General features: G+C 35.5%; 1 protein-coding gene across 2 annotated transcripts in view; it reads right to left on the bottom strand.

Moving 5' to 3' along the window:
• Positions 1-1,663: 1,663 nt before the first annotated feature.
• LOC109438087 (uncharacterized) overlaps positions 1,664-23,638 on the bottom strand; it is a 44,521-nt gene continuing 22,546 nt past the window's right edge. The window contains exons 3-5 of one of the 2 annotated variants that reach the window (XM_074330271.1): positions 11,934-12,029; positions 4,452-6,146; positions 1,664-2,807 (exon numbers count right to left, since the gene is read on the bottom strand). In XM_074330271.1, coding sequence (XP_074186372.1) covers positions 2,701-2,807; positions 4,452-6,146; positions 11,934-12,029 — 1,898 coding nt within the window. In that variant the 3' untranslated portion in view covers positions 1,664-2,700. Of the gene's footprint in view, positions 6,147-11,933; positions 12,030-23,638 lie in introns of both variants that reach the window. The other variant, XM_074330270.1, reaches the window with a different exon arrangement.

A 23,638-nucleotide genomic window follows, 5' to 3' on the forward strand; every position in this document is an offset into this window, starting at 1 on the left:
CCTTTCCAACTTATTGGCAATCTATAGATCTTCTTTTGTGAAATGCCTGTTTTAATCTACCTCCTATTTTGCCCATTTTAACTGTGTTGTCTGTATTAATGTAACATTATGAACAGTCTTTATATACTGTGGATGCAAGTCCTTTCTCAGATATATCTATTAGAGACATTTTCTCTCAATCTGTGATTTTTTTCAGTTCGATAATAAAATCTTGAAAAGCACTTCAAATTTTAATAAATTACAACTTATCTTTTTTGCTTTTATGTTTCATGTTTTGTGTTACACCTTAAAAATCTCTGCATGCCTCAAAGTACAATTAGTTTCTTCTGTTTTCTAACAAATTTTGTACTGTTAGCTATTTTATTTGTCTATGATTTATTTTCAACAAATATTTAAATAAATTAAATATTTAAATATTTAATTTTGTATGAACACAAAGGTGCATTTTAAATATATGAATATCCAGTTATTTTATCACCACTTTTGAAAACAATCCTCCTTTTCCCATCAAATTACCTTGGAACATTTATTAAAAATCAACTGACAACTTTCAGTTATAGCTCAGATAAGTAGAGAGCAGGAAAGACCATTGCTCCTCAGCATAAGACAAGAAAACAGCTGACAGACGTAAATTAACTTTTCTTGAATGCATCATATATATGAGATTGCAGGGCAAAAACCTAACCAAAAATTTGGAGAGCTAGGTGGCTGAGAAAAAAGGACATAAGCAGTTGGTTAAGTGAGACATAGGATGCCAAATGCCTTGTAAAATGACTCTAATGGAGAAAACAGATAACATGTAAGATCAGATAGGTTATTTCAGCAGAGATGGAAAGTATAATACACTTTAAAAAGCAAGGAATAAAAAGTACCATAAATAATATCTTCAAAGTGCTCATCAGTATACTTGATAGCTCTGGGGAAAGAATGTACACACACACACACACACACAAGGTCTGACAATTAAGCTCGCAAACTTGTTGCAACAATGCTGCTAACTTTTCTTTTTTATACCAGAGGGATTATTCATTATGAATTTGTACCAAACTGGACAGTTAACCAAGTTTACTATTTGGACGTGCTGAAAAGGCTGAGTGAAAGTTAGACCTGAACTTTTCACCAATAACTCATGGCTCTTGCATCACAACAATGCACCAGCTTACATGGCACCGTCTATGAGGGAGTGTATAACCAGTAGACAAATAACTGTATTGGAACACCCTCCCTACTTACCTGATCTGGCCCCCAATGACTTCTTTATTTACCCAAAGATAAAGGAAACATTGAAAAGAAGACATTTTAATGACATTCAAGACATTAAGGGTAATACGACGACAGCTCTGATGGCCATTCCAGAAAGAGTTCCAAAATTGCTTTGAAGAGTGGACTAGGCACTGGCATCAGTGCATAGCTTCCCACGGGGAGTACTTCAAAAGTGATTGTAGTGATATTCGGCAATGAGGTATGTAGCACTTTTTCTAGGATGAGTTCCTGAATTTAATGTCAGGTCTAATATACATATATATATTCTGTATATGCTTAAATGTATGTTTTAATTGTTCAGCTTTTTTGAAAAGAGACAGTTTACTTAACAATGGCCTTTCGTATATGCTCAAGTCAGAGGGCAGCATGAGAAAGGGAATGAGGTATGATTGATTCTGAATTTTCAGACACTTCATATAAAAGGTTTATTTATTATTAATATACATTGGCAAATTGTAGTTGATGTCAGCATAGTTACTACACAAGGGTACATAATTCCATTACAATGTTGAGTTCCAATACAAATATAAAACAAATATGTCTTAAGTGGCATGCATGTATATAAACTCACAGATAAACAATAGAAAATAGTCACATACTTCAATGCTGTTCAATTTATGGAATTTATTTCTTGTTCTTTTAAATCTTATTCTAGTGAATGTCTATGAATCAATATTGTTATATATCATCAAATGTTTTAATATTAAACACGAAACAATTGTTTTGTTTTGGTGTGTTTTTTTTTAAAGATTTTATTGGGGAAGGGGAACGGGACTTTATTGGGGAACAGTGTGTACTTCCAGGCCTGTTTTTTTCCAAGTCAAGTTGTCCTTTCAATCTTAGTTGTGGAGGGCGCAGCTCAGCTCCAGGTCCAGTTGCCGTTTTCTAGTTGCAGAGGGCACAGCCCACCAGCCCACCATCCCTTGCGGGAGTCGAACCGGCAACCTTGTGGTTGAGAGGATGCGCTCCAACCAACTGAGCCATCGGGAGGCAGCTCAGCTCAAGGTGCTGTGTTCAATCTTAGTTGCAGGGGGCGGAGCCCACCATCCCTTGTGGGACTCCAGGGATTGAACTGGCAACCTTGTGGTTGAGAGCCCACTGGCCCATGTGGGAATCGAACCGGCAGCCTTCGGAGCATAGAGCTCTAACCGCCTGAGCCACAGGGCCAGCCCCTTGTTTTTGTTTTTGTATTGGGGAATATTGGGAACAGTGTGTTTCTCCAGGGTCCATCAGATCCAAGTCGTTGTCCTTCAATCTAGCTGTGGAGAGAGCAGCTCAGCTCCAAGTCCAGTCACCGTTTTCAATCTTAGTTGCGGGGTGCACAGCCCACCATCCCATGGGAGAATTGAACCGGTAACCTCGTTGTTAAGAGCTTGTGCTATAACCAACTGAGCCGTTCGGCCACTCCTCCAGCAGCTCAGCGGCAGCTGGTTGTCTTCAATCTAGTTGTGGAGGGCACAGCTCACTGGCCCATGTGGGAATCGAACCGGCGACACTGTTGTCCAGAGCTCGCGCTCTAACCAACTGAGCCATCTGGCCGCCCCCTGAAACAATAATTTTGAGATAAGAATTTCTAAGTAAAGGCTATTACCTCCCTTTTCAAATTAATAGATTCCCCCCTTGTAATATACTCTGAGAGATATTCAAGTTTGATGACTTGTTTAAAACTTTCACATATTCACAACTCAATTATCAGATATTTAATGACATAGCATTTTTTGGTAAAGGATTTCCTACATATGTTGAAGTGTTGGATTTATTCTCCTGATATTTACCTGACTTATGAGGAATAGTTGTAGATAAAAACTATGCTCATATAGTGTATTGTCAAGGGTTTCTCCTATGTGATGTTTCCGATATATACTGAGTTCTGAGGTTCACAGAAATCATACTCATAAGCTTTGTTAACTGAGGGTTGGCAAATATATGTCAGTGTTAAGTATACCCAAACCTATAGGAGGTCAAGTTTATTTTGTCACTGCAAAAAGTATTATAGTGTAAATGAAGAAAACACCATTCCACAGTCTTTCTTTGACTGTATTTCCTTCCATCATGTATTCTTCCATCTTCAGTGCATGAGCCCCACAGTTTCACTGAGGGTAATCGCCATTCCATTCTGGTACGGGATAGGAGAAAAACACTCTGAATTTGAGGGATGTATCTAATGGGATTTGTCATTTACTCTCACATTCCACTAGCCAGAGGTTAATAACATGACCCCATTAGGATGATAGAGTGGTTGGATGATAGGACGATAGAGAAATTTCGACTAGGTGTGGCATGAGGGAGAAGAGGAAATGGTCATTGGTGAACAATTAATAGTCATTATATGACATATAGAGGATTACTCCTGTGTAAGTCAAATTGAGGGGTGACTTACTGTAGAAGGATTTTCCACATCCATTACCTCATTTCTTGTCTGTGTTAATATAATATGAGGGCTCTACCCTCTCTCTATATTTTTGCTGTCCTCAGAAAGCTGGTTTTTGGCTAAAGGTTATCAAACATTTATTTCATTCTCAGTTTTCTCACTGTGTGATTTCTCCAATGATGAATGAGTTTTTATTGCTGGCACAAAGTTTTCATATTTTTATTACATTCCTAGAATTTTTTCTGTATTGCGAGTTTTCTGAGAATTGAGTGCACTGGGTATTTCTTATATTCATTATCCTTATAGAGTTTTTTTGCTTGGTGAGTTCTGTGATCTACAATGAAATCTGTACTCTGGACAAAAGACTATCCATATAAAATATATTCCAAGAATTTGTCTCCTGTGTAAGTTCTCTGATGTTTAGTGAAGGTTGGTATCTTGTAGAGGTACTTTTAAGTGTTCATTATACTCATGGGGGTCTCTCCTTATGTGTTCCATTTTGTATTGTTAGATTTGATTTCTGGCTCAGAGTTTTTCCATATTCTTTACATTCATGTTTAATTCCCTGTATGGGCTTTCTGATGTTCTCTAAGGCTTGATTTCTGGCTGAAAGTTTTCCCACACTTATCACATTTATAGGGTTTCTCCCCTGTGTGAATTCTCTGATGTACTCTGAGGTTTGATTTCTGGCTGAAAGCTTCTTTACAGTGGTTACAACTATAAGGTTTCTCTCCTGTGTGAGTTCTCTGATGTTTTCTTAGGACTGACTTCTCGCCGAAAGCTTTTCCACATTCATCACATTCATAGGGTTTCTCACCTGTGTGAGTTCTTTGGTGTCCTCTGAGATTTGATTTCTTCCTGAATGTTTTCCCACAATCATCACATTGATAGGGTTTCTCCCCAGTGTGCGTTCTGTGATGTACTCTAAGGTTTGACTTCTGGCTGAAAGCTTCCCCACAATGATTACATTTATAGGGTTTCTCTCCTGTGTGGATTCTATGATGTCCTCTGAGTTGTGATTTCTGACCAAAAGCTTTCCCACACTGATTACATTTATAGGGCTTCTCCCCTGTGTGAGTTCTGTGATGTTTTCTTAGACCTGACTTCAGTTTGAAAGCTTTCCCACATTCATCACATTTATATGGTCTTTCACCTGTGTGAGTTCTCCGATGATTCCTTAGGCCTGACATGTGGCTAAAAGATTTTCCACACTCATTACATTCAAAGGGTTTCTCCCCCGTGTGAGTTCTCTGATGTACTATAAGGATTGACTTATAGTTGAAAGATTTCCCACATTCATTACATTCAAAGGGCTTCTCCCCTGTGTGAGTCCTCTGATGTATTCTTAGGCCTGACTTTGCACTGAAAGCTTTCTCACACCCATCACATTTGTAGGGTTTCTCCCCTTTGTGAGTTGTCTGATGTATTCTTAGGCCTGACTTTGCACTGAAAGCTTTCTCACACCCATCACATTTATAGGGTTTCTCTCCTGTGTGAGTTCTCTGATGTTTTCTTAGGTGTGATTTCTCACTGAAAGCTTTCCCACATTCAAGACATTCATAGCGTTTCTCCCCTGTGTGACTTTTCTGAGGCTGAATCAGGCAAGACTTCACAGAGCAGGATTTTCCACATTCATTACACTCATAGGGTTTCACTGTTTTGTGAGTTCTATGATGTATGTTGAAAGCTGACTGGTAACTCAATGTGTCTGTCCATGTGTCATAATCAGAGGGTCTGTCTGTTGTGTCAGTCCTCTGAAGCACCGAGAAGGCAGAATTATGGCTGAAATTCTTTCCATATTCAAAGGGTCTCACCCCTATATGAATTTTCTGATGTTCTTTAATATGTGATTTTGGCCTGTAAGATTTCCCTTCTATGTTAGTTCTCTGAGTGATCCTATTGAAATTATTTCTGTTTTTAGTACATTCATATCCATTAAATGTATAGTGATTCTTCTCTGGATGACTGCTCTGAGAAACTGCAAAGGTTGATTTATCACATTGGTATTCCCCAAACTTACTAAGTTCATAAGATTTCACTTTTAGGTCAGTGACATTAGATGTAATCAGGGCACTCTTTTCAAGGAAAGCTTTTCCACATTCATTATATTTAAAAGCTTGCTGTAAAGTCCGAACTGTCTGATGCTCAATAATTTCCTCTTTATGAGCAAAGGCTTTTACATTTTTACTGTAAATGAAAGATTTCTCTCCAGGATTAGTTCTGGCATCCTTAATACCGAGGAGCCATTTCTCACATGCATTAAGCTCGTGAGCAGTCTTTCTTGAATATTGACAATGTGAGTTCAACGAGCTGAAATGCAAGTAAGTAGGCACTGTAGCATCAAATATATATGGTATTGTTCTTGCAGGAAAAATGTTTATGTCCAGATTATACAGTTTTCCTGAAATTTCCTGCTCTGTAATCAATGAATTTTTGGTGAACAAAACTTGCCACAAATGTTTGCCATGGTTTTCTGGGCTCGTCTCTGAGAGTTCATCAAGTTGGGATGCTTCTAAAAATGAGAAAATTAAAAATACTTTATGAATATTTAACACACTTCTCATGGACTTATATACATATGCCTTATTATGTATTTGATTCCTTGGTTTCTGGCTAAGTTTCCCAACAATATAAAGTAATTCCAAGTGTATAGTCACTCTTTTTCACTTTGTTTTGTTAAAAACAAACCTTTTGTAGTGGAAAGAGAGGAAACTAGAAATGAATATCTATATCTATAACTGTATCTGTATCTATCTACCTACCTACCTATCTATCTGGCATCTTAAGGTGCTATCACACAACAGCCTAGCCGATTGTCCCCCCCCCCCTCCGCCCCCGCCCCGTGTCTTTCCTTGAGGAGAGAAGAGTCTGTGAGACTGTCTTTGGGACTTTGCTTATCTCAATGTTTTATACCTCATGTCTCTCTGTCGGGTCCCCAAAAGATGGTTTGCAGCCAAAGACAAGTAAGATTTCCATGTGGGAAACAACTTCAGCCAGGTGGAACCGAGCAGGGACCCCCAAAAAGAGCTGCCTTAGAAAGATCTGGAAAGGGGCCTTGCCCCCCCCCCTTCCCCTTTCCTGGGAAAAGCTGCTGCTGGTTCTGGCTTTCCCCTCTCACTTAATTGTGAGAAGAGTCTTTAGAGCGATACGATTAAGCTGTCTCTGCTCAGCTCTGTAAAACAATTTCAACATGTGATATTTATCCCTTAAAAGAGTCACATAACTCTCCTCAAGGACCTTCTGCTTTGGCTGTTTGAAGATCAACATAATTTGTTTGGGTTATTTCTATAACGTGATAAACGAGTCTCACAGACCGTGTTCAAAAACAATAACATTCCCTTGTGTACTTACCAATAAAAATCATCAGTTGGCTTCATTCTAGGCTCCAGTATTTCATGACTGGAGGCCCCCTGGCCTTCTGAGATTTAAACTGCGTTAAGTCTCTGTTTGTTTCTTTCTTAAAAACTTAACCCAAAGCCACCCCTTGTCGTACCCTCAGCGCCCGTGTTGCGCTGGACACAACATTAAGGTATAATTTTCAAAACTGGGTAAAGAAGAAGATATAAAGGAAAGGAACAATTGAGAGTAGAGAATATATTTAAGAAAGTTGGATCCTGGGAACAGAAAAAGTAGAGAATGGAATGAATTCAACAAGGATTATGGCAGTAAGTAGATTAAAAAAAATCAATGGAGAATGGCTTTCATTAGATTTATCTGAGATAGAGTTTGCATTAGGGAATAGTACAAGAGTCTAGATCTTAGTAAAACACAGATTACAATGGTAGGATAATTATTAGTTTACGTGACAGAGTTCCATTTTTCCCATTCTACACATCAACACGAAAATAAATTTATAGTGGCATCAACTTTCTCGTGTTCAAAGAAATAGTTTTACTGGCCACTCTTTAATTCTCTCTGTAGTATAAGTCACAGGAACATAAATGTATCAGTGGAAGTGAAAAAAATTGATGAGAGTTAAAGTAATTTTTCCACCTATATTGGAGTCACCACTATATCCTGGTTCTGACCTTAGTATTATATCAAGGTTGTTCAATAGGGAATGTCTCTTAACTATCAAATTTTCTCTTTTCTCTTTTTGCTCCCTCATTTCTCCCAAACCAGTCCCTGTTCAATCCTTAATTCTATTTTCCATCTACTTTTTAACATATCTATCTAGTTTTTATAGACTGTGAGAATTTTAAGGATCATAGGTTTCAAACAGGCCCTAGAACTTTTACAAGTATCCTTTATATTCATTTACCGTAAGTTTCTTGTGCATAGTTGACTGCTGTTGCTCTGCTGCTATCCACACTCCATGCAAAAAGTGTCAGGCCTACCTATGCTAAAAATATTTGAAGGATTTGAATACATTGCCCTAGGTACCAGCATATGAAAGATTTAAGTGATGTGATTCAGGAAAAAAAAGTGTTACACTAACTACATGCTCATTACATGTTCTAGCTACTATTCTATCAGTCCACAGTATCTTCTGCTTTAATCTTGACAGGATATTAGTTCCCATTACATGATTCATTTCCAGCAATAACTTTATACTCACATTCTTTCCCTAAATTATCCTCCATTCTAGCTTTAGAATTATTTAGAATCTAGATGCCCCTTCAGGCAGGGCAAAACTATTCTCCCAAATCTTAGTCAAAAAAACAAAGGATTCTAGTATCTTCTCACGAATTTCAGCAACATTTCTTTTAAAATCTGACAGAGGTTACTGCCTGAATCATTCATTTTAACAAGTAATACATGGAGAGCATCCATGTATTACTCATGATTTTTAAAGTAATTACAATCACTAAAATTAGGAGGTATCTTCAAATTGATGGCAAATCCATAGTTAATTGGGCAACTCTTTCTTGGTTGTACCTAGTTAATGGTTCACCTTTTAATCAACAACATATAGTTTATATGATATAAACTATACTTTACGCAGCTTTGCTCACCTTTCCAAAATAAAACCCTCACTGTGATAGTCTTCACTCACTTCTATAATATAAATGAAGTCAGTGGTCCATAAAAAGCAGTGTGCCTCAGAATTCCCTAGTGAGCTCTGTCACTGAGCACAAGGGTTCAGATCCAGTGCTGATGACTCAAAAGTCCCAGAAATTTGACTTGGGCATTTGCCTTTGTGGATGTAGTGTTTTCTGAGTGAATCAATATGAAATACCTCTCTCCACCTGGCTTTGGAATCAACCTACAATGTTATTAAATACATACCAGAGTAAGGAAGAGTAAAACTGAGACTACTTTTGTTTTGAAGATTATAATCCAGTTGAGGAAAGGCATTCATTCAGTAACTGTATGTGCTCTGGCACAGAGTCTCATTTTCTTTTGACACACTCTAATGGGTTAAAGAGTTTTTACAAAAGAGATAAAATATAGCCTAAAGTATTCAAGGATATACCATGTTTCCCTGAAAATAAGACCTAGCCGGACCATCAGCTCTAATGTGCCTTTTAGAGCAAAAATTAATGTACGACCTGGTCTTATTAATTTTTGCTCCAAAAGACGCAGTAGAGCTGATGGTCCGGCTAGGTCTTATTTTCGGGGAAACACGGTATTATAGAAGTAGGAATCTGAAGCAAAACTTAACATGAGTAATAGTGCTTTTGTTCTTTTTTCTAGGTGAGGTTAGCTATTTTAATTATTTTTTTTCCGAGAACTTGTCTTTAGTTTTATAATTTTTACCATTATAAGTTTATCTTTATTACATCTTTTGTTTCACTTAGTTTTCTTTTAAAAATATCTTGCTTTTTAAAATAAGTACATGAGACTAAAAATTTCCCTCTAGGCACTGCTCTTTATCTATAGCCCCGAGGTTCTAATAAATACATTTTCCATTTAAAAAAATTTCCGGATATTGTACAATATTGATGTACTCTTTGATAAAATAGGTTTTTAAAAGATATATACTCATTACTGATTTTAAGATAAAGGAATTTTAATTTTTCTCATATTGTTTGCAATTTATAGTGTTATTGAACAATAATATCTCTACTTTGTGGAACTTACTGACGTTGCCGAAAATACTTTTACATTTTATCAATGTTCCAAGGTCATTTAAAAGGTTTATTCTTTGTTTTCAGGATAGAGTTTTGAAAGACACATAATAGTTTCATTTTATAAAACATCCTATTTGTAATTTCTAGACCAGAGGTCGGTAGACTTCTTACGTAAAAAGACGAGAGTAAATGTTTTAGGCTTTGCTTGCCACGCAGTCTCTATTACAACCACTCAACTCTGCTTTGTAGTATAAATACATAAACAAATGGATATGGCTATGTTCCAGTAAATATTTCTTTACTCAAACAAGCAGCAGGCAGCATTTGACCAAAAGGCCATAGTTTGCTGAACAATATTCTAGAGTCCACTGGCGCTGTATAAAGTCAGAGAGACGTAGTATGGTCTATAACATCAAATGTGTTCCTATTTCTCCTTACAACTCTTGCAGCTTTTTGTTTTATGTCTCTTGATGATAATTTATTTGGTATACTAATATTCAAAACTTTTATATGTCTTATAAAAATTATCTTTTCACATTATTAGAATGTCCTTTTTTGACTTGAATTGAACCTTAAATACTAGTTACATAAACATTGAGTTATTTTTATGTTTACTGCCTTAACAGTTTATGACTATATTTTGAACTTCCCAAATTTTTTTCAGGTGTTTCTTTTTGATACACTTTGATAGCATTTTCTCTTAATAGGTGAATGTAATCCATTTACATTAGTTGATATGGTAGATATGTTTGTTTTACTCTGTTATGTAGCGTGTTTGTATAGTTTTTGTGCAGAAAGGAGTTAACACAGCAGGCCTGAGACTGCTACCATTAGAAAGCCCTGCTTGCAAGATTGGCTGGCATGTGGGAACTTAGATTTTGAAACGATTCCCAAGAACCTAGTACCTAATGAACTTTCCTGATAGACACTTCACATGTGTTATTGTCACAATTCATTGCTGGGGTCCTGGAAGCTTACACCTGGTTTCTTCTGGACTTCAACCCATGCAACTTGTCTCTTTACTAATTTTGCTTTGTATCATTTCACTGTATAAATCTTAGCTATGAGTATGACTATATGCTGAGGTGTCCTAGAGAATCAATGAACCTGGTGGTGGTCCTGGGTAACCTTGATATACCTTTATAGGAAACTTTTCTAGTAACAGGTCTGTTTTCTTTGCAGTTAAATGTATTTAACTTCTAATAATTAGGAAGGTTGCAGTTTGCTCTAATAGTTGTCCTTCCTAATTGTATTATGTAATTCCTTAATCATCTATTTATTTAGATGGTATCAAGCAATTCATTATTATATGATAAAATCAATGGTTCCTCTCTTCTGATCTGTTCACTCCCAATTTTAGCTTTACTGACCTTTCTTAGTTTTTATCTTTTTATCGTTAAATATACATCCATTATTCAGTTTTTCATTTCAAAATCTCCTATCTTTTAAAGATAAGAATATCAATATGCTTACAATCCATTCCCTTTGTTATCAGTCTATCTTCCACTTTAGACCTATTATTTCTAAAATTTCAAATGTAAAGGCCTCTAAAGCAGAGTGCTAAAAAACATTTCGGGCCAGCCCAGTGGCTCAGGCGGTTAGAGCTCCGTGCTCCTAACTCCGAAGGCTGCCGGTTTCATTCCCACATGGTCCAGTGGGCTCTCAACCACAAGGTTGCCAATTCAATTCCTCGAATCCCACAAGGGATGGTGGGCTCTGCCCCCTGCAACTAAGATTGAACACGGCACCTTGAGCTGAGCTGCCTCCCGGATGGCACAGTTGGTTGGAGCACGTGCTCTCAACCACAAGGTTGCCAGTTCAATTCCTCGACTCCCACAAGGGATGGTGGGCAGCGCCCCCTGCAACTAAAATTGAACAGGGCACCTTGAGCTGAGCTGCCACTGAGCTCCCGGATGGCTCAGTTGGTTGGAGCGCATCCTCTCAACCACAAGGTTGGCAGTTCTATTCCCACAAGGGATGGTGGGCAGCGCCCCCTGCAACTAGCAATGGCAACTGGACCTGGAGCTGAGCTGCGCCCTCCACAACTAAGACTGAAAGGACAACAACTTGAAGCTGAAGAGCACCTTCCACAACTAAGATTGAAAGGACAACAACTTGACTTGGAAAAAAGTCCTGGAAGTACACACTGTTCCCCAACAAAGTCCTGTTCCCCTCCCCCAATAAAATCTTTAAAAAAAAACACAAACATTTCAAACTGCTCATTTATAGCTGGTCATTTGGATCTAATTTTCTTGGAGGCCTTCTACCCATATTCAGTAACTTACCTGGGGAGTTTCTACTTAGAAATTCTTTCTCTAGTAACCACGGATCTTCACCTTGTTCCAACCTGAAGATTAGTTCTGGTTTTGTAAAGTAGTACCCTGTAAATGGGAAATAATTTAGAACTTGAGTTAGCTGCATAGGTTTCACTCTTCCTGAATGTGAAGAAAGGTATAGCTTCAGAAGTGGCACACTGAGGTTGCTCACTAGAAATTTTTTTGGGGGAAGTGACACAACAAAAAAACATTTTATTACACTCATAATAGACCACTCTCTTTAAATCACAAGACTACATAACACTAAATTCTAAAATGGTCAATTTCCATATTTTGAGCAAGAGATTTCATAAGGACTTCCAAATCTGGCTATAATAGAGAAAAAGAAACTGATTTACCCCTTCATATTAGACATCTAAAAAAACCATACAAACTATATGAGATGGTTTGTATACTTCAGACAACAGGCAGGAAAATAAATGAGGTGAGCTGTATGATTCTCACAGCTTACTGCTGAAAGAGTTTCCAACTTACAGCATAAAAAGAGACCAAACCAGAGCCTGGCTGACACAGTAAGATGAGGTGACAGAATTGGATTTTTTTTTGAAAGTTTATAAGAGTTTATTTGAGTCAAACTGACGACAATTGCAGGGAAGCAAAATCTCAACAATTGAGAAAATGCTCCCCAGAATTGGATTTTAAGGAAGCCTTGGCAACTAGTATTTGTAGGATAAGAGATGTACTGATACAGAGTCTTGGAGACCTGAAGAAAGGTCTTCTGAGTACTAACTTGTAGAAGCATGTAAGAAAAACACTGCAGGTTGGGGAAAGACCTGAAAAAGCGGAGGCTGAAAAATCACCAAAGCATGCACAGAAGTAGGAAGTTTCTATTCCCAGAAGTCAGGATAGAAAAACCTCCTAATTTATGACCAACTGGGGAGAATAACCAGAGGGTATTTATTGCCTTAAAGGAGCCAAGTTAGTCTGAGAGTCAAGTGAAGTCTGAATCCAACATAACAAAGCTTAAAGTAAACCTTGAAAGGATCAGATTAATTCCAAACAACTTAACTACATTCCAGAAAAGGCCCCCAAAGATTTAAAATAATATGACAAGACTATCACATACTAATATAAAATTCATAACATCTAGAGCCCAACAAAAAGAATTAGTAAGAATGAATACAAGCAGGGATACATGACTCTTATCAAGGAAAAAAATCAATCAATAGCAACAGAGTAAGAAATGACACATATAAAATTAATAATCAAAGCCATTAAAACAGCACATATACTCCATATGTTTAAGAAGAGAAAGAGAAGCATGAACATGATGAGAAAAAAAAGGGAATTTACAAAAAAGTTCCAAACTGAAAATCTAAATATGAAAAATATCTGAAATAAGAAAACAAATCAACCAAATAACAAAACAGAAAACAATGGACAGGATTAATATAAGTATAGATACCACATAAGCAAGGATAAATGGCATAAAACAGATTGAGACTTTAAGGCATAAACTATGATAAGTTAAAACTATAACAGAAAAAAACCCCACAATGAATGAAGACTGGAAAATAATGAGAGTAATCTGTGACCCGTGGCATAACATCAAGTATCTAATACATGTGTAATTAGCATTTCAGAAGAAAAAAAGGAGGAAGAAAAAAACATTTAAAGAAATAATGAGCAAAATGTTCAAATTTTGATGAATTCTATAAACCCTCATATCCAAGAAACTAAATGAATGCCAAGGAGAAGCATGAAGAAAACCACATCAAGGTACATTATAATCAAATTGCTGAAAACCACTGATAAAGAGAACATCTTAAGTAGACAGAAAAAAATATAATATGTACAGAGGAATAAGAATGAATGCCTACTTCTGGTCAGAAATTATATGAGCCAGAAGACAATGAAGTGACAATTTTAAAGTACTGAAAGAAAAAAGTCAACCTAGAAGTCCATACTTAGCAAATATAAGACATTTCTGACAAAGCTGATAGAATTAATCACCAACTGACTTGTGTTACAGGCAAAGTTAAAAGAAATTCTTTAGACAGAAGAAAAATGTTATCAGGTGGGAATGGATTAATGGATTTATATGCAGAAACAAACAGCACAACCTTGAATCATGAGGATAAAAATAAAACACTTTTCTTATTTTCAGAACTCTTCTTAAAAAACAAAAAGGGCCAAATTATCTTTTAAAACAACAACAGTATACTGTGAGATTTATAATATATGATGACAACACCACAAAAGATGGAAGGTGAAAAATGGAAAATTATTATAAGATTCTTATAATATATATGAAGTAAAAAGTATTGTTTTAAAGTAGACTGTGATGAGTTAAAGGTGTATCTTGTAAATGCTAAAGCAACCACATACCCACAGACAGAAAAGAGCACTGATAATAAACCACTAAAGTAGATGCAATGGAATCACTAAAAATAATTAGTCTAAAGAAAGCAGCAAAAGTGAAAAAAAAAGGAAAAAACAGGTTGGGAAAATAGATGACAAATAGCCACCCAGTACATTTAAACCCAACTATATTAATAACATTAAACAAAAATGGTCTAGTTATTGCAATAAAAAGGCAGAGGTGAACAGATTGGATATAAAATCAAGACTCAAGTATATAATGATGTCTACAAGAAATCCAATCTAAAAATAATATAAAAACACAGAAAAGATACCATGCAAACATAATAAAAAGAAAGTCTGAGTGGCTACATTAATATCAAAGTAAAATTCAAAAGAAAGGAATATTATCTGGGATAAAGAGAAATACTGCACAATAATAAAGGGAATAATTCATCAAGATGACAAAACAATCCTACATGTTTTTCCATCTTTTAACACTACTTCAAAATATGCAAAGCAAATCCTAATAAAACTGAAAGAATAACCACATCTATAATTATAGGTGAACAGTAACAGCACTTTCTCAATTTGATAGATGTAGATGAAAAATAAAACATAGAAGACTTGACCAATACTGTTAACCAACATGACTCATTTCCCATCTATAAAACAGTGGTACATGGTTTTTAAAAATGACCCAACTATATGCTGTCCACAATAAACTCACTTCATAAATATAGTCAAATTATTTTTCCCTTATAAGTAAGGTATCATTTTTCTCTTTAAGATTTTTCTTGTCTTCAGAAGTTTGAAAGTCAAGGAGTTCTTGGCATGAATTCCTTTAGGTTTATCCTGCACGGTGTTTGTCTAGCTTCTTAAATCTGTAGGTTTATGTCTTTTGCCAAATGTGGGAAATTTTCAGACATTTCTTTGAATTTTTTTTAGCCTTTCGTTCTGTGATTCCAAAGACACAAATGTTAGAGATTTTGTTGTAAATCCATAGTTCCCTGAGACTCTGTTCATTTTTTTCAGGGTATTTTCTTGTCTGTAATGACTGAGGCATTTCGATTGTTCTATCATACAGTTCAATGTTTTTTCCCTCTGTCCCCTCCATGATCCTGCTGTGATCCTGCACTGAGGTTTTTTTTTGTTTTTTTTTTAATAAATGTTTTATTTTAGAATAGCTTTAAATTCACAGAAAAATTGCATGGATAGAAAAAATTCTTGTATACCCTGCACACAATTTACCCTACACTTAACACCTTATATTACTAGCAGATTTGTAGTAATAATACTGATACATTATTGTTAAATAAAACCTACACTTTATTCAGATGTGCTTGTTTTGGTTGTTTCTTCTGTTTTAATTTTTTAAATCTATTTTTTTTCTGTTCAAAATTCCATCCAGGATACCACATTGCATTTATTTGTCTCCTTACGCTCCTCTAGACTGTAAATGACTTGCCTTGTTTATAACATTGACAGTTTAGAGGACATTGTAGAAGGTCCTTCAGTTTGGGTTTGTCTGATGCTTTTCTCATAAAAATTGGGTTTGTATTGAAATGAAGACCGGAGGTAAAGTGGCTGCCATTCTTATCCCATCTCATCAAGGGAACATGCTCTCAACATATCACTGATCGTAACCCGGATTACCTGGCTGAGGTGGTGTATGCCAGGGTTCTCCACAATAAAATTACTACCCACCCCCCAGGCGTGTATTTTTTAGAAGGAAGTCACTAGGCATATCCCACTAGAGAGGTAGAGAATTATGCTCAACCTCTTGGAAAGTAGAGTAACTACATAAATTATTAGGAAATCTTCTGTATTGAAGATTTTTGTTTTCTCCCATTTATTTATTTACTTATTCAATCACTTATATCAATTTGGACTCATGGCTACTTTATACTTTGGGTTATAAACCAATACTATGTTATTTTACTGCTCAAATTGTTGCAACTTTGGCTATTGTGAGCTCTTTAAGTTTGACATACCTCCATCGTTTTTTGAGGATTTCCTTAGGTTCCTCCACACTCATCTTGTATGTTCCATGCTCTAGCCCTAGAATCAGTCATTTCTCCAAGGAACTGTGATTCCTTTTATTGGAGAATGGTACTAGAAACTACTTATAGATTTATTAATATTTATAGACTTCCCATTTCTTTATAATTGAGTTTTGGATAATTATGTGTTTCTAGGAATTTGTCTATTTCACTAGGTTGTCCAATTTGTTGGTATACTATTGCTCATAGTATTCTCATAATTATTTTTATTTCTCTAGAATTGGTAGTACTGTTCCCACATTCATTTCTGATTTTATTGATTCGAGTATTCTTTTTTTCTTACTCAATCTAGTTAACGTTTCTGAATTTTGTTTTCAAAGAAGCAACTTTAGGTTTCATTGATTTTTTTTCTAGTCTTGATTTTATTTATCTCTTTTCTAACCTCTGTTATTTCCTTTCATCTACGTTTAAGTTTAGTTTGCTCTTCTTTCCCTAGCTCCTTAAAGTGTAAAGTTAGGTTATTGATTTGAGTTCTTTCTTCTTGTTTAATGTATGTGTTTACAGCTACAAATTTCTATCTTATTCTTACTTTCATCACATCCTATGAGTTTTGGTATGTTGTGTTTCCATTTTCATTCTCAAGGTATTTTCTAATTTTGCTTGTTATTTCTTGACTCATTGGTTAAGAGTGTGGTGTTTGTTTTCCACATATTTGTGACATTTCATTTTCCCTGTTATTGATTTCTTAGTTTCATTAATTGTGACTGGAAAACATGGTACATATTCCTTTAATCTTTTAAAATGTTATTTAAGACTTGTTTTGTGGTCTATCCTGGACAATGATCCATGTGCACATGAGAAAAATTGTGCATTCTGCTGTAGTTTGGTGGAGTCTTCTATTTATCTGTTAGGTTCAGTTGGTTTATGGTGTTGCTCAAGTCTTTTATTTCCTTTACTTTTGTCTGGTTGTTCAATCCATTATTAAAAGAAAGTGCTGAGGTGACTATGTATTATTGCAGAACTGTCTTATTTCTCCCTTCAACTCTGTCAATGTTCGCTTCATGTGTTTTGGGGGCTCTGATGTTTGGTGCATATATGTTTCTAATTATATCTTCATAGTGAACTGACCCTTTTATCAATATGTATTGTTCTTTTTTGGGGGTCTCTTGTAACAGTTTCTGACTAAAGTCTATTTTGTCTGATATTAGTATAGCTACCCCAAGCGTCTTTTGGTTACTGTTTGCACAAAATATCTTTTCCCCAGCTTTCATTTTAAACATATTTGTGTCTTTAGATCTAAAATAAATCTCTCATGTATAGCAGAGTTAGAGCATATTTTTAAAATGCATTCTGTTAATCTCTGCCTTTTGCCAGAATTTAATCCATTTACATTTAAAGTATTTACTAGCAAGGAAAAATGTATTTTGGCAATTTTGCTACTGATTTTCTGCTATTAATTTTTACGGCTTCTTTGCCCTCATTTCCTCCATTACTGGACCATTTGTGTTGATATTGTACTAGTACATTTTAATTCCCCTCTCATTTCTTTTTGTGTATATTCTATAGATATTTTCTTTGTAGTTATGGAAATTATATATAACACATAAAATTATAACAATCTAAATTTTACCTACAACTTCAATCATGTAAACTCCATCCCCTTACCTTTGCTATCGATGTCACAAATTACATCTGAATACACTGTGAGCCCAATAACATATATTTATAATTATTTTTACGCATTTGTCCATTAAATTTTGTAGACGAAAAAGTGGAGCTATAAACCAAAATTAAATAATACTTGTCTTATGTACTTATCCATGCATTTACCTTTACTGGAAATTTTTATATCTTCATATGGCTTCAAGTTACTATCCAGCATCCTTTCATTTCAACCTTTAACATTTTTAAATTTAAAAAAGTTTTTAAATTAGTTTCAGATGTACAAAACAATGTAATAGTTAGACATTTATCATTTATATCCCTCACACAGTGATAACACCCTCCCCCATCTATTACCCCTCTGACATCGCATACAGCTATTACATTTCTGCTGTCTCTATTCCTAATGCTGTACTCCACGTCTTGTATATATATATATATATATATATATATATATATATATATATATATATAAAATTGTAGTTGACATTCATTATTGTTCAGCTTCAGCTTCAGGTGTACAGTGTAGTGATCAGGCATCTACATCATCCCTGAGCTGGTCTCCCTAATGAGACGAGTGTCCATCAGATACCCTACAAAATCTTTACAACATTATTGATTACATTCCCCAAATTGACTTTCATATCCCCATGCAATCTTGTGGTTACTGATTGTGCTTTCTAATCCCCTCACCTTCCCCCTTATCCTTACCTCCCCCATCTAGCAACCCTCCGTTTTTCCTCCATGTCTCTGAGACTGTTTCTGATTAGTTCACTCATTTATTCTTTTCTTTAGATTCCACATATAAGTGAGACCATATGGTATTTGTCTTTCTCTGTCTGACTTATTTCACTTAGCATAATGTTCTCTAGGTCCATCCATATTGTTGCAAATGGTAAGATTTCATTCTTCTTTATGGCTGTGTAATACTCCATTGTATAAATGTACCACAGTTTCTTAATCCAGTCGTCTACTGATGAGCATTTTGGTTGTTTTTATGTCTTGGCTATTGTGTATAGTGGTGCAATAAACACAAGGGTGCATACATTTTTTCGAATTAAGAGTTTTGGATTTCTCCGGGTAACTAGGAATGGAATTGCTGGGTCATAAGGTAGTTCCATTTTAATATTTTTGAGATATCTCCACACTGTTTTCCATAGTGACTGCACCAATCTGCAATCCCACCAACAGTGAACAAGTGTTCTCTTTTCTCCACATCCTTGCCAGCACTTGTTGTTTGTTGATTTATTGATGATAGCCATTTTGACTGGGGTGAGGTGGTATCTCATTGTGGTTTTAATTTGCATTTCTCTAATGATTAGTGATGTTGAGCATTTTTTCATATGTCTGTTTGCCATCTGTATGTTCAACCTTTAACATTTTTTTATAGGGCAGCTCCAGTGGTAATAAACTTTTAATTTTGGTTATCTGGGAATGTCTTAATTTTTCCCTCAACTTCAAAGGAGAGTTTTATAGATATAGAATTCTTACTTTACAGTTTCTTTTTGCACTTTATGTACATCATCCTACTGCCTACCGGTCTCCAAAGTGTCTGGGGAAGAAATCAGGTGAAAATTGTATCAAGGATCCTTTGTATGTGATAAGTCACTTGTCTTATTGCTTTCATGATTCTCTGTCTTATGACAGATTATCTGTTTCAATTTGGGTCTCTTTGGGGTTTATCCTACTTGGAGTTCGTTGAGCTTGTTAGATTTGTAGATTCACGTATTACATCAAATTTGGAAAGTTTTTACCCATTACTTCTTGAAATAATTTTCTGCTTCTTTCTTCTCTTCTCCTTTTGGGACTCCTATAAAGCTTTCATAGTTCCTTTGATGGTATTCTACAAATTCCTAAGTCTTCTTGAATCATTTTTCTTTGTGCTCCCTCAGATTCAGTAATTTCAGTTGTCCTATCTCCAAGTTCACTGATTGTTTTTTCTGCCTGCTGATATCTGCTGTTGATGCCCTGCAGTAAACTTTTCACTCCAGAAATTGTATTTTTAAACTGCATAATTTGTTTGGTTTCTTTTTATTATTACTTTCCCTTTGTTAGTATTCTAATTTTATTCATATATAATTTTCCTGATATCTTTTACTTCTTCAATGTTCTTTTCTTAGCTTTTCTATCATATATAAGAGTTAAAGTGCTGTCTAGTAAGTCTGATGTCTGAGCTTCTTCAGAGACAGTTTCTGTCAGTGTATTCTATTCCTTCAATGAGCCATGTTTTCCTGTTTCTTTGTATGCCTTGTGACTTTTTTTGAAAATTGGGTATTTGATTATTATAATGTGCTAACTCGTAAATCAGATTCTCCTCTTTACCAGGGTTTGCTGCTTTTTCAAAAACTGTTGAAGGCTGTGGTAGTCTTTTTGTTTTGAGACTTTTCCAAACATTTTTACAAAGTCAATTGCTTGTGGTGTATGATTCCTGAAGTCGCTGCTCCTTTAGTTCATATTCAGCTAATGTTTTGACACAGATTTCCTTGATTGTTAGGAGCTAAAACAAACAAACCCCTCAAACATGAAACAATACAAAAAGAGAACAAAAAACTCTTCCAGTCTTTGCAAACTGACTCTATTCTGGGGAACTTCACCAATTATCTAGGTTTGCTCTGAGCATAGGAATCAGTCAGAGGGGAAAGCGTAAGGTCTGCTTAGTTTTTTTCTGAGAATGTCTTGCCTAAGTATATGTGTGGCTTTCTAAATTTTCCTATGGACTCAGATGCTTTTGAATGTCCTAATTTTCAAGTGTCTTATCTCAGCTTTTCCTCTGGGTCTTACATGGTCTATTGTATATTTCCACTCATAATTTCTTGCCCAGGCCTCTGTGGATTAGCAGTCTCTCTTGTGCCTTTCTCACTACTTTTCCTGACTGCATTCTTTATTATGTGAAACAGATGAGCACTCTGATTCAGTCCTTCAGGTACCTCCACACAGGTCAGAACAAACACAGTAATTTGCAAAAAGTGTGTTCTGCTGCATCTGGTTTAAGGGAGGACATGGGAACTGGGCTGCCACCTGCTCAAGCCTAAGACCACCATTGTACTGGTGTGTGTGAGGGATAGGGGGTGAGTAAACATTACAAATTTTTCCTATCATTTTGAACATGGCTGTTTCTTGATGGTGTGTTCGTTTTGTTGCTATAAATATTTGTTTTCCAGAGGTCTGACAAAATTGGGTCAGATAGGTTTCTTTTCTGTTTTCCTATAGGGTTAGGAGACCCTGGAGTTTCCTAGTCCATCATTTTGCTGACATCACTCTCGCTTACTATTGTGTTTTAAGAGTTCTTCATATTATGTTGGTGCAAAAGTAATTGCGGTTTAAAAGGTTAAAAAAAAATTGCAAAAACCTCAATTACTTCTGCACCAAGCTAATATATTCTTAGTTCAAGTCCTTTAAAGGTATTTGATTAGCAAATTATTTTATCCCAGTCTGTGGCTTGTGTTTTCATTCCTTTAACAATGTCTTTTAATTTTAATGATGTCCAACATATCGATTTTTTTTTTCTTTCATGGATTATCTTTTGGTGTTGTGTGGATAAACTCACTGACAAGCCCAGCTCACAGACTCCCCCGCCCCCCATGTTTCTAGCTTCTGGAAGAGTTTGTGTAACATTTTGCACTTCGGTCTGTGATCCATTTTAAGTTAATTTCTATGTAAGGTATGAGGCCTAAATGATTTTTTTAAAAACATATGGACATCCAATTGTTACAGCACTATTTGATGAAAGGTTATCCTTTCCCCCTTAAACTGCCTTTGTCCTTTTGTCAAAATTCACTTGATTATATTTGTGTGGGTCTCTCTGGGTCCTCCACTCTGTTTTACTAAATAACAAGAGTATTCTTTTGCCAATATCATACACCTTGAAACTGGAAAATATTAGTTTTCTACCTTTGTTCTCTTTCAGATTTATTTTGGCTATTACAAGTCCTTTGATTTTCCATATAATTTTTAGAATCAGTTTGGTGATTAAAACTTCCTTGGATCATGATTGAGATTGTCTTGAATTTACACATCAAGTTTGAGAAAACTGACATCTTAACAATATTAACTTGTCCAATCAAATGAATATGAAACATCTCTTCATTTTTTAGATTTGTTTATTTCTTTCATCATTGTCTTGTAGTTTTCTGCATACACATCTACTATTTTGTTAGATATATCCCTAAGTACTTCCTTTTTAATGGCAATTATGAGGTGTTTTTTTAAATGTCAAATTCCAATTGTTCATTTCTGATATATAGAAAAACAATAACTTTTGTAAATTGACTTTGAATCCTACAGTTACGATATTCACTTACTATTTCCAGGAATGTTTCAGTACATTTTGGGGGGTTTTCCATATAGAATGTCTTCTGCAAATATAGACAATTTTATTTCTTCCTTTTCAATTTATATGCTTTTTGTTTCTTGTCTTGTTGTATTAGCTAGGAGTAAGACATTGAATAAGAGTGATGAAACATGACATCCTTTCCTTATTCCCTAACTTAGAGGGAGAGTATTCTGTCTCCCAAAAAGTCTGATGTTTGTCTCAGGTCTTTCATATATATCCTTTATTAAGTCATACCCTTGTATTCCTAATTTCTTGAGAGTGCATGAGGGGTAGAGGGTGAGTAAAAATCGAGTATCATGACCTCGATTACTGTTACTGGACCCCAGGCCATATTATATCCATACAGCCTCCATTTTCCAGGTCTTCCCTTGACCCAAATGCAGCAGAACACACCTTTTTCCCCATTTTTTTTTTTTTTTTTTTTTTTTTGGTCTGTACTGACCTGTATGGAGGTACCTCAAGGACTGACTCAAAGTACTCATCTGTTTCACATAATAAAGAATGCAGGCAGGAAAAGCAGTGAGAAAGGCACAAGGCAGACTGCTAGTCCACAGATGCCTGGGGCATAGAGTTTTTGCAGCATTTCCTTATTCTACAATTAGTGTCTGTGGGCTCAGGAGTGATGACCCCTCTTTCATATTTGATATTGGTAACTTGTGTCTTTCCTCTTTTCTCTGTTAGCATGGCTAGAGGTTAATCAACTTATCGATCTTTTCAAAGAATCTATCTTGTTTTGATTTTTATCTATTGTTTTCCTATTTTCAATTTCAGTAATTTTTGCTCTAATTTTTATTTCATTTTGCTGCTTGCTTTAGGTTTTTTTGTTTTGTTTTGTTTTTCACTTTTTCTAGTTTCCTAAGGTGGAAACTTAGGTTACTGACTTTCGTTCTTCTTTTCTATTATGTGTACTTAATGCTATAAACTAACCTGAGTACTGCTTTAGCTGTATCTCATAAATACATTTTCATTTCAAAAGTTTTTCTCTTCTGACTTACTGAACCATGCATTATGTAGAGTGTGTCGGTTAATTTTGAAATATTTGGGAGTACTCCAGGTATCTGTTTGTACTTGATTTCTTGTCTACTTCTGCTGTTATCTGAGGATGTATTTTTAATTTCTACACTTGTTAATCTGTTAAAGTGTGCTCTATGGCCTAAAATATGTTCTATTTTGATGAATGTTTCATGTATACTCGAGAAGAATGTGTACTCTCCTGCTGTTGGAATAGTCTATGTATGTCAGTAGATACAAGTTGGCTGATAATACTGTTCATGCCTTCATCCTTACTAATTTTCTGTCTTCGTGATCTATCAGTATTGAAAGACGAAAGTTTAAAGCTCCAACTCTAATAGTGG

This window comes from Rhinolophus sinicus, linkage group LG04, assembly GCF_036562045.2.
Source record: "Rhinolophus sinicus isolate RSC01 linkage group LG04, ASM3656204v1, whole genome shotgun sequence".
NCBI classification, from domain to species: Eukaryota; Metazoa; Chordata; class Mammalia; order Chiroptera; family Rhinolophidae; genus Rhinolophus; species Rhinolophus sinicus.